This window comes from Microcaecilia unicolor, chromosome 8, assembly GCF_901765095.1.
Source record: "Microcaecilia unicolor chromosome 8, aMicUni1.1, whole genome shotgun sequence".
NCBI classification, from domain to species: domain Eukaryota; kingdom Metazoa; phylum Chordata; class Amphibia; order Gymnophiona; family Siphonopidae; genus Microcaecilia; species Microcaecilia unicolor.
The window spans coordinates 41,969,228-41,987,898 of NC_044038.1; the positions used below are offsets into that span (position 1 = coordinate 41,969,228).

At 41.5% G+C, this 18,671-nt stretch overlaps 1 protein-coding gene across 2 annotated transcripts in view; it reads left to right on the forward strand.

Annotated features, from left to right (window-relative positions):
- Positions 1 to 15,435, forward strand: part of TMEM114 (transmembrane protein 114) — a 59,041-nt gene extending 43,606 nt beyond the window's left edge. For both annotated transcript variants that reach the window (XM_030213530.1, XM_030213531.1), the window contains one exon: positions 15,206 to 15,435. In XM_030213530.1, the coding sequence (XP_030069390.1) occupies positions 15,206 to 15,435 (230 nt within the window). The remainder of the gene's footprint in view (positions 1 to 15,205) is intronic.
- Positions 15,436 to 18,671: the final 3,236 nt, after the last annotated feature.

Here is an 18,671-nt window from a genome sequence, read left to right on the forward strand (position 1 = left end):
TTTTTGCATTATAAAATGGAAAGGTGTTTTTATGCCAATGAAGATAAGGAACCCATGGAATTTTTCCAACCCTTGGCATTAAAGACAATCATCTGGGTTGGAGGTTGGGTTGATTTCAGAGGCTTTTTCCCTTTTCTGTTTTTAAAGCTTGATGCACTTCACAGAATTGTAGTCTTCTTAAAGTACTAATTTGCCATTATATTAATTTGCCATTATATTCGGGAGATTTTTGTGTAACATTATATATAATACTCTCTTTTCCTTGTCAGAGTATGTTTCTTCACAGAGCCCGAGGCATAGAAGAGGAAAACTCCCAGCGGTTTCGGCAAACAGCAGTAAGCTGCCTCTGGCGGTAGCTTCAGACGCAGTCTGCGGCTGCAGGGTTGCCACGTCTCAAACATAGACTTTCAGTTCTATTTTACATCTCAGGTCTGGCTCCGGCCAGACTTCTGGCAAACTTGCAAAAGTTCAGTCAATTAGCAACAAGGGCTTACCTCAGCCGACCACAGGAGCTAAATATATATAGTACGGGCATAGACTGGGCTTCACCTCTTCCTTCACTTGGCCTCCCTAACTTTTGCCTGGTCCTGCCTTTTGAACTCCTTGGTTGTGTCTCTGCCCCTCCCAGTTTACTTCCTCCCAGGCGGAATCTGCACTCTTAAGGTGCCCATGCAATTCTGAGTGGGACGTTTCTTAAGGGTGAGGGGCAATGTCCTATAAACCCCATAAACATTCATTATTTAATGTCTTAGTGATCTCCTTGGGCTTTTATTTGAATCGGACTGGTTTTAAATTATTTAGTTATGCAAATGATATCATGGTATTACTACTGGTTTTACAGTCTGCAGACTGTAAGACAGGTAACATTGTATTGACTTATTGGAAAATTAGATTAGGTCTCATCGTTTAAAGCTAAACAAAGAGAAAATTATACTGATTGGACAAACTTCAGATGTCTGGAATGACAACATTCTGAAATTGAGTAATTCTAGTTTAAGATTTGAAACAAGTCTAAAGATACTAGGAGTTACAATGTCTAGTTCTTTATCTCCAGAGTTACACATTAATGCTTTGTTTAAGAAAACCTTATGAAGAAATTGCGGAAAAGTAGAAATATGCTGACACATCAAGCTTTTAAATTGATGGTCCAAAGTTTAATTCTAGGGCTACTCAATTATTGTAACATTTTTTTGTATAGCTTGCCTAAAATTTCTTCTTAAAAATACAATACAGAATGTTGCAGCTAGATTAATATTTTCGGCAGATGTCAGTGAGCGGATTTTTTCTTTATTAATAGATTTATGTTGGTTACCAATAGGGGCCCGTATTGAATTTAAACTTTGTGTTATGATCTGTAATATTTTATATGGTAATGCTCCACTCTATATGTTGGATTTAATAGCATTTCCAACAGCTGGTAGATCTGGGGTTTCTAGGAACTCTTTATTGTTACAATCTCCAAGCCCGAAGAATGCCCGTTTAAAGTCAGTATTCTCTGCTACCTTTTCATTTTTAGCAGAGATAATACTAATCTATGGAATACTTTGCCAGTCCAGCTAAGAATTTTTATCTCACTATGATCAATTTAGGAAGTTTTTAAAAACATTTTTATTTAAGAAAAGTTTCTTATGTTAATTGTTGTATGGAACTTATTGTAAGTTGTAATTCTCTGGAAATTGTCTGGACTTCTTGATTCTGTAATCCATGTAGAATTTGGTGGTTATTGCGGACTATAAGAATAAACTGAAAACTGTTACGGAGAGGGTGTGAGGTGTGCCAAAGCAGGTCTTGTCATGTGCAGGCCTGGTTTTATGGAACAAGCTGATGGGGAGGAATGTGATCTTCAGGACTTTTATGGGTTTTTACAAAAGGTGTAAACAGAGGCAGCTCTACCATTAGGTCAACTGAGGCAGGGGCCTCAGGTGGCATTCTTCTGGAGTGGCATCCGCCTCCCATGCCAGCTGTGCTCTGGCATTGCCCATCGCCCTTCCTTCCTCAACCCCCTTCCCTGAATTTACATTCTCTTATTGCTTTCCAAAAGTCAGGGCAGCAGCAGTTCCCATATGCTGCCCTGCTGCTGACCCCAGTCCCTCCTTCTCTCTTATGGCCCGCCTCCCTACATAACTTCCTGTTTCCTTGGAGGCAGGCTGCAGTAGAGAGAAGGGGCTGGGGCTGGCAACAGGGCAGTATATGGGAACCACTGCTGCCCCAATGTTTGGAAGGCAAGAAAAGAAGGTAAATTCGGGGAAGTGGGTTGGAGGGGCGATGTCAGACTGTGACTGGGGGGGGGGCATCTCATTCCCTTACCTCAGGCAGCAGACTGTCTTGGGCCACCCTTGGGTTTAAAGCTTACTTGCCTGTGAAAACATATGGAGAAAGTTAGCGATATTTATAGGTGGGGAGGGCACTTGGGTTCTGTTTCCTTCTTGTACTGTTTACTACTACTACTACTACTATTAAACATTTCTATAGCGCTACTAGACTTACGCAGCGCTGTACAAATTAACATGAAAAGACAGTCCCTGCTCAACAGAGCTTACAATCTAAATTGGACAGACGAACAGACAGCTAGGGGTGGGGAAATTGCAGTGGTAGGGGTGATAAGTGAGGGTGTTGAGTAAGAGAGTCATGGTTAGGAGTCGAAAGCAGTAGCAAAGAGGTGGGCTTTAAGCCTAGACTTGAAGACAGCCAGAGACTGAGCCTGACGTACTGGCTCAGGGAGTTTATTCCAGGCATAGGGAGCAGCGAGATAGAAGGAACGGAGCCGGGAGTTAGCAGTGGGGGAGAAGGGAGACGACAGGAGTCATTTACCCAGCGAATGGAGTTCACGGGGAGGAGTGTAGGGAGAGATGAGAGCGGAAAGGTACTGAGGAGCTGCGGAGTGGATGCACTTGTAGGTCAAAAGGAGAAGTTTGAACCGTATGCGGAAGTGGATAGGGAGCCAGTGAAGCGACTTGAGGAGAGGGCTAACATGAGTATAGCGACTCTGGCGGTTTTGTGAAACATTTTGAAATACAATGATATAGCAGAAAATAAAATGTCTAAATAAATAAATCAACCAAATTCACAAAAATATTACAACACAATACACGTAAAAGGAGAAGAAATACAGTCTCCTTCATTCTGTTCCCTCTAATCACTATCATGATGTTGAAAAAAGGCAATCTTTTAATTTCTTCCTCAAAGACAAGATGTTTTGAATGAAACATAACTCCCACAGCAACTTTTCTTTATTTTTATTTTTTTCTCATTAATTGTTCACTATATTCATATAGCGCATAGCCTGCTAGACAGAACAATGTGGAATTCAGCAGCGAGCACAATCATTTTATTAATACACTGAGTCCAAACAAAAAAAAGTGTGTTTAGCTCTCACCCTCTGTCATAGTTCTCTGAATCACTGAGGATGTTTGTTTCACCTTTTGCTCAGACTTAGTATTCCATTATACATTTCTAGAGAAAGAACACTCTGTTCAACTGCTTTGCCATTTGAAATATATTACGGCAGTTACAAAAGGATGAGAAAACAGGATGAACTAGCACATTGATTGATCTGCATATTGGAGGCAATTTCATAACTAGGAGTCTCCATTTAAGTGCTGTGAGGCTGCATGGCTGTACCCTATTCTATAATGGATTCAAGGTTCCTAGGTTCTGTTTTAGAATACTAGCCTATAATTTATGTATTTATTTGTTACATTTGTATCCCACATTTTCCCACCTATTTGCAGGCTCAATGTGGCTTACATAATACCGTAAAGGCGATTGCCAAGTCCGGTATGGAAACAAATACAATTTGATATTAGGGTCGCGTAAGGATAGTATCTTCAGTACATAGGGATATAAAATAGGAAGGAATATATAATGTCCAATACAATCTATGGTTTTGCTGTGTTGCAGGGTTGAGGCATCTCAGTTAGGTCGGTGGGGAATGCTTTTCTGAATAACTAGGTCTTTAATGATCTCCTGAAGTTTAGGTGGTCGTAGATTGTTTTCACAGTCTTTCGCAGTGCATTCCACAATTGTGTGCCTATGTAGGAGAAGTTGGAAGCATAGGTTAATTTGTATCTGAGTCCTTTGCAACTTGGGTAGTGGAGATTCAAATAGGTGCGTGATGCTCTGGTTCTATTTCTGGTTGGGAGATCGATCAGGTTGACCATATATCCTGGGACTTCTCCGTAGATAATCTTGTGGACCAAGGTGCAGATTTTGAAGGTGATACGTTCCTTGATTGGGAGCCAATGCAGTTTTTCTCGAAGGGGTTTGGCACTTTCGAAACGTGTTTTACCGAATATCAGCCTGGCTGCTGTGTTTTGGGCTGTCTGGAGTTTCTTTGTGAGTTGTTCTTTACATCCCACATATATTCCATTGCGGTAATCTGCGTGGCTCATCACCATTGATTGTATCAGGTTGCGGAATATTTCCCTCGGGAAGAAAGGTTTTATACGTTTAAGTTTCCACATTGAATGAATTGAAATAATGGAATCAAGGTTCCTAGGTTCTATTTTAGAATACTAGCATAACCCAGTATCACTGCACCTAATGTAGGTGCCTGTACTAATGCCAGTCATAGAGCTGGCATAAGTCTAAGTGCCTACATGCAGCAGGGATGCATGTAACTTACAGTATTCTGCAAGTCTGACTTTTCCAACCTTTTTCTATCAGGAGCCACATTTTGTATTTTGTAACAGTCGGAGGGCCAAAACACGTACTGTTATATTTTGTTGCATATTTTGTCAAATAGTGGCAAAGTATGATGGTTGCAGCATCCCCTCCCCAGTTTTCACCCAGTCTTGCTCTCACTCATGTAATCTCCCCCTCCAGCCTTCACTCAGTGTCTCTCTCACTTATGTAACCCCCCCCCCCCCCCAGCTTTCACCCAGTTTCTGTTCCCTTACCTGACTTTGGCTGCAGAAGGAAACAGTGGGATTCCTGATTCCCCACGATGACTTGGCTCATATGTTTGAACCACAGAGAGCTGAGTTGAGATGGGGAAGCAGGAATCCTGCTGTAAGCACTACAAGCATTACCAAGCTTCTGAGGGCAAGAAAAAAGCACTCGGTGGGCCGGGTTCTGGCCCGCGGGCCATAGGTTGGACAAACCTGCTGTAAGTTATACATGTACATTGAAGCCCTGTCTATGACCTACCCATGATGTGCCCCGTGTAAGTCCCCATTGCAAATACACACTATCCGCCTTATTTTCGAAAGTGAAAGACGCCCATATTTCGACCCAAATCGGGAGATGGGCGTCTTTCTCCCGTGGGCGCCCAAATCGGTATAATCAAAAGCCGATTTTGGGCGTCTTCAACTGCAATCTGTTGCGGAAACAGCCAAAGTTGATGGGGGTGTGTTGGAGGCATGGTGAAGGCGGTACTGGGGCGTGTTTATCAGCTGAGGAGAGATGGGTGCCTTCGGCTGATAAATCGAAAAAAGAAAGGCATTGTTAGCGCGAATTTGGGTCATTTTTTGGACCCTTTTTTTGTCACGAAGTCCCAAAAAAGTGCCCTAAAAGACCAGATGACCACCGGAGGGAATTGGGGATGACCACCCCTGACTCCCCCAGTGGTCACTAACCCCCTCCCACCCACCAAACAAAAAAGAACTTTAAAAACTTTTTTTTCCAGCCTGTATGCAAGCCTCAAATGTCATACCCAGCTCCATCACAGCAGTATGCAGGTCCCTGGAGCAGTTGTTAGTGGGTGCAGTGGACTTCAGGCAGGTGGACCCAGGCCCATCCCCCCCTACCTGTTACACTTGTAGTGGTAAATGGGAGCCCTCCAAACCGCCCCCAAAACCCACTGTACCCACATGCATTTTTTTTAAATGTTTTAATTTTTATTTTTTTGTTACATTTGTACCCCGCGCTTTCCCACTCATGGCAGGCTCAATGCGGCTTACATATTGTATACAGGTACTTATTTGTATCTGGGACAATGGAGGGTTAAGTGACTTGCTCAGAGTCACAAGGAGATGCCTGTGCCTGAAGTGGGAATCAAACTTAGTTCCTCAGTTCCCCAGGACCAAAGTCCACTACCCTAACCACTAGGCCACTGCCCCCCTTCAGCCATAAGGGCTATGGTAATGGTGTAGACTTGTAGGCAGTGGGTTTTGGGGGGGATTTGAGGGGCTCAGCACCCAAGGGATGGGAGCTAAGGACTTGGGAGGTATGTAACTTTTTTTTTTAATTGTTACAAGTGCCCCCTAGGGTGCCCCCTAGGGTGCCCGGTTGGTGTCCTGGCATGTGAGGGGGACCAGTGCACTACGAATCCTGGCCCCTCCCATGACCCAATGCCTTGGATTTGTTTGTTTTTGAGCTGGGCACCTTCGGTTTCCATTATTGCTGGAAAACGAACCTGCCCAGCTCAAATCCGCACAAATCTGATGCATTTGTCCGGCACAAACCATATTATCGAAAAAAAAGATGGATGCCCATTTTTTCGAAAATACGGTCTGTCCCGCCCCTTCACGTACCCGTTCTCGGACATAGATGCCCATGGAGATGGGCGTTCGCGTTCGATTATGCCCCTCCACATAAGTTACATGGGTATTTGCAGAATAGTGTTTAGGCTTAAGCAGAATTTTGCATATAGTATGGTCCAGATTCAGTAAATGGTGCTCAAGGTTAGGCATCGGGAAAAATCTGCATCAAGCGCTATTCTATAAAGGGCGCTCTGAGCTGAACGCCCTTTTCCCACAACCAGCTTGGGTCATAAGGATGTATGCCTGCTGAAACCTAGTATACGTCCTGGCACACAACTTGAGATGTAACCCAGTATTCTATAACAATGTGCTGAAATGTTTTGAACACCCCTGGCCCACCTATGCCCCTCCCATGGCCATGCCCCCTTTTGGGTTGCACACAAGACACTGTGGGCCTGCAGCCTTATAAAATAGCGCATAGGCAGATCTATCTCATACATCTCCTTTGGATTTCTGCACCTCAAGTGCATCACTCTGCTCCTTTGACCATTCTAATTTTTGGAGATCTCTTTTCATGGTTTCTGCTCCCTCTGGTGTGGACACTCTATTGGCTATCTTTGTGTCATCCACAAAAGGCAAACCTTTCCCTCTAACCCTTCAGCAATGCCTCTCACAATTATATTAAATGGAATTGGTCATAGTACTGACCCCTTAGGTGCTCCACTGAGGTAGCAAATGGAGGGTGAGAGATGAAAATTGTGACCCTCAGAAAACATGAAATAAAACATTGATTAATAAAGGGCAAGTTATGACCATTAGATTTTTTAATTGCATTACACATGTTTAATAGCATATGTTATAGCTCAGTTTTTTTGTTTGTTTTGTTTTTTAGGTAGAATCATATGTTGAGAGGATGTGGATATTTTAATTTTGCTGTCTTTTAATATTCTGTAATAGAAGATGGCTTCACTTGCTTTCACACTAATGTGTTTGAGTATAGAAAGTGTTTCCTCTCTAGAGGCATTTGTTCGCAGTCTAGGAGATGTACTGGACATTCGTTTTCTATAAATAGGCAGGTGTCACAACACTAATTTAATGGATATATAAAGGAATAAACAAGTCTAGGATTGCATGACCATTTAAAAGAACACCTTTCATAACTCTATGATCTTGTGTGTGTGCTACAGCTGCTTTGGATGCTATCTCCCCCATCATGCCCTCCCCCCCTACCCCTTACCTCCTTCCCAGATCCGATAGACAAACAGGAAGCATAAGTTCTTGTAGCTGCCTGGGTCATGCTGCATCCAAGTTTGCTTGATCAAAAATTTCAGCCATCTTGATGTGGCTTTCTTCAAGGTGCTGAAAGCCGCAGCAAGATGGCTGAAGCTTCCGTCAAGCATACGTGGACACGGCATGACCTGGGCAGCTGCAAGAACCATGACATTAGCCACAGAAGCCTAAGAGAACAGAAAACTTAAGTGTATTTTTTATTTTATAAAATACAATAAAAGATAAACGTGAATAATATTTATTATGGTAATGCATAAGAAGAGATGAATAACAGGGAAATGCTGCCATCTGGATATTCAGTTGTTAAAATAAAGCATAAAGGTTATCCAGAAAAAAGTATGTTATGGGAGGTGACTAGTATGTAAAACTTTTATTGACCAGTGTAGTTGGCTGATTTAATGGTTTAAGACTTCTGTAATATGAAAGAACCCTATGTTGTCTCAGGTAGGTTTTTTTGTTCATTTTGATGGTCAATATTCAGTCAGTGGTAGTCAGCAAGTTTTTACATGCTTAATTTATTTAGGAATTATATTCTGCATTATCTTAATATTCTAATTGGAGAACAAACTACATACATAGCAAATACACATGTAAACCTCTAGAATACAGGCTTTTTTTGAGGGGGTACTTGGGGGTACTGAGTACCGGCACCTTTTCCATTGTCTGCTAAAACTGACCCATGGACCCCAAGTTTCAATGAAAGTGCTCAGGCTCTACACACCAATTCTGCCTTGTCATAGATTCCGTGACTGGTTGCAGGAGGCCTGGCTACTGTGGGGTGGGTCCCTCAGTGGTCCCCACCCCTGAAGGGTGGCCTGGGATTTGAGTACCAGCACCTTTTTTGCTAGAAAAAACACACTGCTTGTACATAACGCCAAAAATCTGTTTACACAGAGTCTGGTAAATAGCCACATATTTTACATAACATGTATTAAACAGGTAGGCGGAGTCTAGGCAAGACTTACATGTAGAACTTATAGAATATTATAAGTTAGTAAGCATGCTATGCTGCTTGTAGTATTGTAGTCAGAGGTACTTAAATTAAAAATTCTTAGAGCATATTTTCCAAAAAAGAATTTACCTTTTTGTGGCCAGACTGTACATTTGTTCCCTGGTGTCTCCAGGCTGACCAGGTTGCATAGGAAGGCTTTCTTGAATTTTTTCTGTAAATGCTTGATAGACTTCGAGAACAACCACTATGTTTTTTTAGATCCTGTTCAATTGGAGACTTTCTGGGTAATCAATTAGTAGTTAAAGATTAAGGATAAAAGCTGGAGTATAGCTCTAGAGTATAGGGTGCTAATTTGAATTATATTTAGTTATGCCTGTAAGATAAGGGAAGTAAAGAGTAGAAGTTTTTTCTTTTTTTTTGTTATTCTTTATTCTACTTTATCTGATCCTCAGTCTTGTAATTTAGATGTTCCTCTTGATGTGGACTTGAAGAGATCGTATTTGTTTTATTGATATATTTTGTAGCTATTACCTTCTTTTTCTGTATTATGGTTTGTAATACAATATTAAATGCAGGGCCACCGAGGGGGGGGGGCAGGGGGCACAAAATTCCCCGGGCCCAGGCCTCTAAGGGGGGCCCAGAGCCGGGGTCTCTCTCCTTCTCCTGCTCCCAGGCCACCAGCGTTGCAGTCCAGGGCACAGTGAGGGAGGGCCCGAAGGGAGGCGATCTGCCGCCTTCACACGGAGGTGAGGCGCTGCCGATTTGAATGCTGGGGGTCCGGTCACGGTGGTGGACAGAGGGGGGCTATCAACGGCGCCGAGGGCAGGCAGGTGAGACCAGGGACTTCAGTGCCGGCGACCTGGGAGCGGGAGAGGGAGGCGACAGTGGTAGGGATTTGAGGGGGTGGCAGTAGTGGCCCCAGGGGCGGCCTTGCCCCGGGCCTGGCTCAGTCTCTTGGTGGCCCTGATTAAATGCTAAGAAAAAGAGTATTATAAGTTACACACATATCTCCAGTATCTGGGCATGAACATTTACACCAGCTCTATGGCTGGCATAAGTACTCACACCTAACTACATGTGCACATATATGGCTGGTTATTCTAGTCTTCTCTACTGGAAAATAGGCACCTGCTTTCCATTATGGAATAGGTTCGACATAGGCACCCCTTTATAGAATTGCAGTCTTAAGTGCATCTGCGTTATCTACAGTGCAATTAACACAGGCCAGTTGTATTTTCTCTATGTTAGACATAGGCAGATACTATGAATTTCCCCAAGAGTTAACATAGAGGCTTTTCAGTGATTTGGGCAATTACTATGTGGTACCTGCCAAATTTTCCCACAACTTAGTGAAAGGCCCATCAAGATTTGACCAGGTAACTTCTGAAGTTACCCAGACAAATCTTTGAATATTGGCCACCTGGTTATGTATAGCCAGGGCTTTTTTTGAGGGGTTACTTGGGGGTACTGAGTACCGGCACCTTTTCCATTGTGTGCTGAAATTGACCCATGGTTACCAAGTTTTAATGAAAGAGCTCAGGCTCTACACACCAATTCTGCCTTGTCATAGATTCTGTGACTGGTTGCAGGGGTCCTGGCTATTGTGGGGTGAGTCCCTCAGTGATCACCTCATCCCTGAAGGGTGGCCTGATATTTGAGTACCAGCACCTTTTTTGCTGGAAGAAACACACTGTGTATAGCACAAATATGAGATTCCACTGAATGGATTAGTAGAGTAAACAATTTGACAACCAAAGGTTGAATTTTATTATTTTTGTTTTCTTTGCAGTTCATCCATGGAACTAGGACTTCAGGATCAGATATTTTCTATTTGCTTATGGCACCCTCTGCCTCCCAATTTCCAAAGTTACTAACTATGAGGAAATGCTCTTTACTCCTTCTCATTAATTCTTTAGAATGCATATACTGCCACAGTAGTCCAGATGTTCTCATTTAGTGTCACTGCAAAAGCTCTGTTCTTTTTGTAGATACCATAAAATGAGGATCAGTCTTGTAAAAGAACACAAATTCTCTCCTTCAGAATTCATTTGAAAAATAGTCACGTTGAAACAACAGCAACAGCAAATTTAATTTGTTATTCGGTTTCGCTATATTAAAGAAGTCGCTCAACCTAGCTGTCATCAAGGATGGCTAGCTGAAATGTTGCTCAATTGAGTACATACTACTCAACCACCATAACACTGAACAATTCCTGCTGAAGAGCTTTTATTAAAAATGTTATTTTCTTTATCATTTTTGGCATTCTTTCACTTGCCTTTGCCCTCTTGCTGGGACAATTCTGGGAGGAAAGGCTCCTTCATAGTACAAAGTCATATGAGAAGGAAGCCCAGGAGAAACACAACATTCCACTGGAAGTTCTGAGGACATTAAAGTTGCTGGTATGGGTTACCCTTTATATTATAGAGAAATGATTTGATAAAAAAGACCATGAAAAGGTACATTATATTGCCGTTACATTATATTATTTAAGCACTATAACTTCCCAAAGAGCATTTCACTCTGACCTCTGACTACAGTGATATAATAGCTATTAAAATCTAAATCACCAATAGATAGTACAAGTAGAAAAGAAAAATAATTTATAATATAAGGATCATGTTACAATTATATTGTATTAAGGTATCATCATATGATAGTCTACATTTAACCTCAATAGGATTCAAAATAAGTTTTGACTACCTTAGTGAGGGCCCCTTTTACTAAGTTGCGGCAAAAGGGGGCTTGCACTGGCATCAGCTTGTGTTTTTGACATGCGCCAAGACTCCCCTTTTACCTCAGCAGGTAAAAAGTAGGTCTCATTTCTTGAGGAAACGGCCATGCGGCAAGTGAAGCACTTGCCACAGGGCCATTTTGGGGGAGGAAGCCAATGGGTGGCGGTAAGGGCTCCTGCGCTAACTCAGTGCTAACTGGGCAGCGCATGGCACTGCCCGATTACCACCGGGAACACACCGGCGCTATAAAAATGTAAATATTTTTGTAGCGATGGATATGATGGCATGCTGGGGGTTGGAACTACCGCCGGGCTGCTGCGGTAGCCTGGTGGTACTTCCTTTTTAGCGAGCGATAAGCCCGCATTGGGCTTATTGCCACTTTGTAAAAGGGCCCCTGAATGTATAAGACCTACTCATTTCTAATACAAGAACACTGTTCATAAATGAGTAACATTATTAATAAAGTATACAAATAAGAGTGAACAAAGACGTTATAGGTGATACTGAAAACAGATCTGTTCAAGAAGGCATACCATAAACACCCATCTTAAACACCCAAAAATAAGACTTTACACGACATAGACATAATTGAAATATTATCACTTGACTGATCAACCTCCTTACCACTAATGAATAAGCATAACCACTTCAATCTCTATGTCGAATATAGTCTCTCCATAGTCGATGACCTAAAGAATGATACAACCCAATTTCGTACTCAGGAACGTTCATGTATTACTATAATTTATTCTTCCAATTTCTTACTCAGGAACTTTCATGTATTACCATAATTTATTCTTCCTTAACATATATATGCACATGATATATATCTATACCATGATCTGTTCACTTATGTTATGTTACATGTATGTTATCATGTATGTATGCAACTTAACACATTACCATTTGTAATTCTGTTACCCGGAAATGGCAACCGCCATTACGGCAAATGTAAGCCACATTGAGCCTGCAAATTGTTGGGAAAATGTGGGATACAAATGCTACAAATAAATAAATAAATAAAATAAAAATACCTTTTCATTGCATTAGCTTTTGAAAGTTATTCACCATGCATTAGATCAGGTTTGCCCAACCTTTTTCTATCGGGGCTGCATTTCATATTTTGTAACATTCAGAGGGCCAAAACACACACCGTCATATTTTGCCACATTTTTCATGAAATAGTGGTAAAATACAAAGGTGAATTGTCCCCCCCCAGACTTCATCCAATCTCTCTCTCTCTCTCATATGTAGCCCCCCCCCCAAGTCTTCACTCAGTCTCTTTCCCCTCACCTGGCTTCAGCTGCAGAAGAAACAGCGGGATTCCTGCTTCCCTACTGTGACACGGCTCTCTGCAAGCTTGAGCCACGTGGTGTCAGAAGTTCAGATTGGCCTCACAGTTTGAACTCTGGTGAGACTTGACAATGCAAGACCAATCTGAACTTCTGGTGCTACATTGCTCAAACTTACAGAGAGCCGAGTAATGGTGAAGATGCAGGAACCCCGCTGTAACTGCCACAAGAATTGCAGAGCTTTTGAGGGCCAGAAAAAAACTACTTGGGACGGATCCTGACACACAGGCTGTAGGTTGGATAAGCTTGCATTAGAAAGCCAACTAGGCCTATACAAGGAAAATAAGTCTCCTTGAGTTTTGGGAGTCACGCCTTGGACAAGTGGGAGCAATAACTAAGCCTTCCTTCTGGACTACAGCCCCCAACAATCCACTTTCACTCCTTTGCTGCTTTGTTGGGGAATTATTTGCCTTTGTTACCGCCAATACGTTTTTAGTTAGGTGTTAGTCCTCTCATCACTATCCTGTTCCTCATGTTTGTATAAATGTAGGAGTGGGAGAGTGATGGAACTGTTAGTCTGTAGGTGTAGTGGGAAGGTAGTCTAAAGGTGGGGGGGGGAAGGGTAGTTGAGTTTTGATAGGGTGAGTAGGAGTTTTTATTGTGTTAGGAATTTGTGGTTTATGGAGGATTAGATATGTTGCGATTGAGGGTGAGTTTTGATGGGGTGGGTGAGGGTTTTGTGTTTTAGGGGTTTGGGATTTTATGGGGGGGGGATGAAGACATTGGGACTGAGTGGATTTAGTACTGTATTGTGGTGAAGATGAGCTGCTTTTTTTTTTACATATGTTGTATATCACTTTGGATTTATTGATAGAAGCAATTAACAGGGATGATAAGGAAAATCACAGATCAGTAAGCCTGACTTCAGTGCCGGGCAAATAGTAGAAACTGTTATAAAGAATAAAGTTACGGACCACATAACTTTGGTTTAATGGGACAGAGTCAACATGGATTCAGTGAAGGGAAGTCTTGCCTCACCAATTTGCTTCATTTCTTTGAAGGCGTGAATAAACATGTGGATAAGATTAGCCAGTTGATGTAGTGTATCTAGATTTTCAGAAAGCTTTTCACAAAGTTCCTGATGAGAGATTCCTGAGAGAATTAAAAATTCATAGGCTAGGAGGGAATGTCCTTCTCTGGATTAGGAATTGGTTATTAGACAGAAAACAGAGGGTAGGGTTAAATGGCCGTTTTTCTTAATAGTATCAGATGTGCACATTGCAAGGCGCACTTTGGTGCACCAGGTTAAACCTGCCATTGACCTGACGTAAAAACTTGCACCCAAGTTTTGACACACCAAGGCAATTTTATGCTGCTATTCTATAACAGGTTAGGTGTGCCTTAAAGTTATCATAAATTGACGCTAACCCTCTAATTCTATAAAAGTCACCAAAAATTGTGCACGCAAATTTGGGCACATGCCCAATTTGCATAGGAATTTAATTAAATAATGAGCTAATTAGCACCAATACTTGGCTTGTCAACAAGTAATTATTGGCACTAATTAGATTTAATTGGAATTTATACCTGTAAATTTCACATGTGAGTAAAAAAAGGCTGCATGGAAATGGGATGGTCATGGGCAGAACAGGGGCATTCCTACATTTATGCATGTTATAGACTAAGGGGGATACCCGCCTAATTTAGGCATATACAGTTGCACCACCACGTTTCAGTTGGTGCAAATGGCTGCACCTCAAATTAAGTGCAATTCCTGGGTGTAAGTGCTATTCTATAAACCATGCCTAAATGACTGATTTAAGCACAGCTTATAGAATAGAGTTTTTTTTTGTTTGGCGCCATATATAAAATTCACCCTTAAGTGTGTTTGTTGATCCTACATTTAAGCACCACTTTATAGAACTGCCCTGTTGAACAGTGAAAATGATTAAAAAAATACATACTCCCCCCCCAATATTCTGCTCTATTTAACTGTCCAGAACGGCTGCTGACTGGTTAAATAGCGCTTAACCAGCTATCTGCCGATATTCAGCGGGAGATAACTGGCTATCCCCCGCTGAATATCCCCAGTTAGCAGCTATTAGATAGCCGGTTATATTGCACCATATAACGGCTATGTGCCGATTGTTAAAGTCAGTTTAGCAGCCATATTTGGCCGCATAAAAACAGAGAATATGTTTGGCTGGTTTCAAGATAACTCCAGTTATCTTGAAACTGGCCCAAAATAAACCGAATATTCAATACCAGTCATCGGAAATAGCCCAGTATTGAATATCCAGGCTCAGCGCTGACCGCAGGAGTTAGCAGGTCTAACTCCCGTGGTCTGAAAATCGGCCTCATAGACATTACACTTTGTAGTTGAAAATAGTGATTTTGTATACATTCTTTATAAGTGTATTATTACAGAGGTGCACAAATTTATATCTTTAGCAATTAGGGCCAGTGATATTGTACATTACAGTCTACCTACTAAATACCCTTTTCTCTTTTCCTTAGCTCTTGTGACTCTGACTGGAATCAGTGTCTATATTGCATACTCAGCAGCAGCACTGAAAGAAGCATTGTGCCTTTCAGGAAAGACGTTTCTGGAAGGCATTGATATAAAGTTTGGATGGTCTTTGGCCTTGGCATGGATCTCCTTCAGCGCTGAAATTCTCACAGGAACAACATTCCTCATGGCTGCTAGAGTGGTAGGCCTAAAACGAAGACGGGAACAAACGATATGAACGTATATGAAAGGAAACATAGATTAAGTCCAAGAAAGTGAAAATGATGCATTCTCAACTGAATGTGGAAGCAACATTATAGAAGTTTGCTGCTCAGTACTTTTACTTTCTGAAAGGTTTTATCAAACAAGTTGGCCAGATTTTTGGAAGCACTGTCCATAGTAAAAGAATGCTTAGGTTTGCTTGGTTAGTTAACAAGGTTGACTTCATATCTGCTGCTGCTATGTACAATTATTTTTCTTCCTTTGTGTACATGTCAGCTACTTAAATGATAAAAATGAAAACATTTGGAGAACGACTTGTGGCCAACATGACTGATTTTCAGAAGAAATGATGTAAAATGTGACTGAACAGCAGAATTTAAAGGCTTTCAGATGAATACAAAACTGTCAACAAAATGACTAGGATACCAATCGTTAATCTGTAAGAGGGCTTTGAAAATATATTCAGCATTACTTCACCAAAATGCCATGTGGGTAATGTCTAGTGGTTCCTTGGATATTTGCTGGTGGAATCTATTGAAAATCTGGTGTGGACGGTTGTAGTTCTGCAGATCTCATGCAGATTTGCAACAAATTTTCAATAAATCAGCTGAAGAGTTTCAGAAAATCTTATGAAAATTTAGGTATTATTTTCAAGCCAAAACTAAGCTGATCTGTCTGCTTCAAATTTGCATCTATACGTTTTGCACTTCTGTCACAATCATAACCTTGTATCACTGAATCTACAAGGCTGCCTACATATCAGATAATGGTCTATGTTATTTACAGCTATAATCTGTGATGTAAATTTAATGAAGGTCATTTGTACAAAATACAGAAAATGTAGCTTCCTTTCCAGGACCAATACAAAGATATAAGAACCCTAGGACACCCTCTGCCTTGAGCCCTCTCAAACTTTAAGACCCTTGCACCCTCACATTGGAGGATAATTAGGCTCGGCAATCATCCTCATACCTATTCCTCCTAGAATAATCCTCTACAGAATTGGATATCTTTATTTTGCATCTCTCTATATGCATAATGAGGGCAATTTCCAAACATTTTATGCCTGAATAAAAAGCTATTTATCAAGCTAAGGGATCCTTTTACTAAGCTGCAGTAAAAAGTGGCCTTAGTGTGTCCTTATCCGGGTTTTTCTCATACACTAATGCCTTTTGTTACCACAGCCATAAAAATGGCCTTTTTTGATTTTTTGTATCAAAGGTCATGCGCTAATGTTGTCATTAGTGTATGGCCATTAAAATAATTAGCACATGATAAGGGCTCACACGCTATTCCTGTACTAATCAGTTAGCGAGCATTAATGTAGCTGTGCTAACTGATTAGTGCCGGAATGCCCACCCTTTGCCCCCATATATGCCCTCTTAAAAAGTTTTAAATTATTTTTGTGCGGTTAGCGACCACACATTTGTCACTTACCCATAGTATGCCATTTTAAACTGCATTAGGCACACATTAGCACCTAATGCAGCTTAGCAAAAGGGTCCTAAATCAGCTATATGAACTTTTCCTACCGTCCCTGTGTGTTGAAGTATACAATGATACTTTTCCAACTGTGTGGCTGTCAGGACCTATGGCAGCTACTATTTGCCACCTTCACAAAAGCTGCTGCCCTAGGTCACAGCCCAGTCTGCTTAATGGTTGAGCCAACCCTTTACGTTTTTCTTAGATTACTTTGAAGCAGTAAAAACTGATGCAGATCCTGCGGTACAAGCCCCTTGAGATTAGACTGACAAAAACCTATGTATCCTACAGGAAATAAAATGAGAGATAGAATATATATTTTAATGTCTTTATATAAATACTCCAAGTGGTGTAAATAATGCACAAGAAAAATCCAGGAGATAGATAGGAAATCCTACATAAGTACATAAGTATTGCCATACTGGGAAAGACCAAAGGTCCATCAAGCACAGCATCCTGTTTCTAACAGTGGCCAAACCAGGTCACAAATACCTGGCAAGATCCCCAAAAAGTACAAAACATTTTATACTGCTTACCCCAGAAATAGTGGATCTTCCCCAAGTCCTTTTAATAATGGTCTATGGACTTTTCCTTTAGGAAGCCGTCCAAACCTTTTTAAAACTCCGTTAAGGTAACCGCCTTTACCACATTCTCTGGCAACGAATTCCAGAGTTTAATTACACATTGAGTGAAGAAAATGTTTCTCTGATTTGTTTTAAATTTACTACATTGTAGCTTCATCGCATGCCCCCTAGTCCTAGTACTTTTGGAATGCGTAAACAGACGCTTCACATCTACCCGTTCAACTCCACTCATTATTTTATAGACCTCTATCATATCTCCCCTTAGTCGCCTTTTCTCCAAGCTGAAGAGCCCTAATACAGCGAGGTTGAAAAGGAATAGATTCAGCAGTGAGATCAGGAAATATTTCTTCACAGGGAGTGCTGAATGCATAGAACAATCTCACAGTGGATGTGGTAGAGGCACAATTGATATCAAAATTCAAGAAAGCACAGATTAGGCACAACCAATCCTTAGCACTGGGAAAGTAAATTTAAAGCTTTTATGTTTTATTCCACACTTGATATACCACCTTTCTGTAGATACAGGCTAAGTGGGTTACATATAGTGTTTTTGCAGGTACTTTCTGTCCTTAATGCGATCACAATCTAAGGGCCCTGTTTGCAAAAGCACGCTAACATTTTTAGTATGTGCTAAAAATTAGCAAGTGCTAACCATGTAGACACCCATAGAAATATTAGTGACATCTACACGGTTAGCACACTCTAAAAAATGCTAACATGCCTTTGTAAACAGGGCCCTGAGGTTATTTGTACCTGGGGCAATGGCCGGTTAGTGCTTGGGTGGTCTGGGGTGGAGCCGTAAAATATGCAGGTGCTTACGATAGTCAGTGTTGGCACCTGTATGCCTAACCAGACAGATAGGACTGCATAAAAAGCAATTTATTTATTTATTTGTTTGTTGCATTTGTATCAGTGACGTAGCAAGACAGCCAATTTTGGGTGGGCCTGAGCACAAAGTGGGTGGGCACAAAATTTTCTCTCTCCTCCCTCTCCCCCAGCACTTCCCAATTCAAAATATAAATACTTTAGCAGATGAGGATCCCCAATCTCTGTCAGTAAAGATGGCCAGAACTCTTCTCCACCAAGCCCAGTAGGCAGCAGCAACTCCTCGAGTCACTGTTGCCAGTACCCCATACATGCTTACTTGTCAGTGGCTCCAGGATGCTGCCCCCTATCTGCCAAGCTC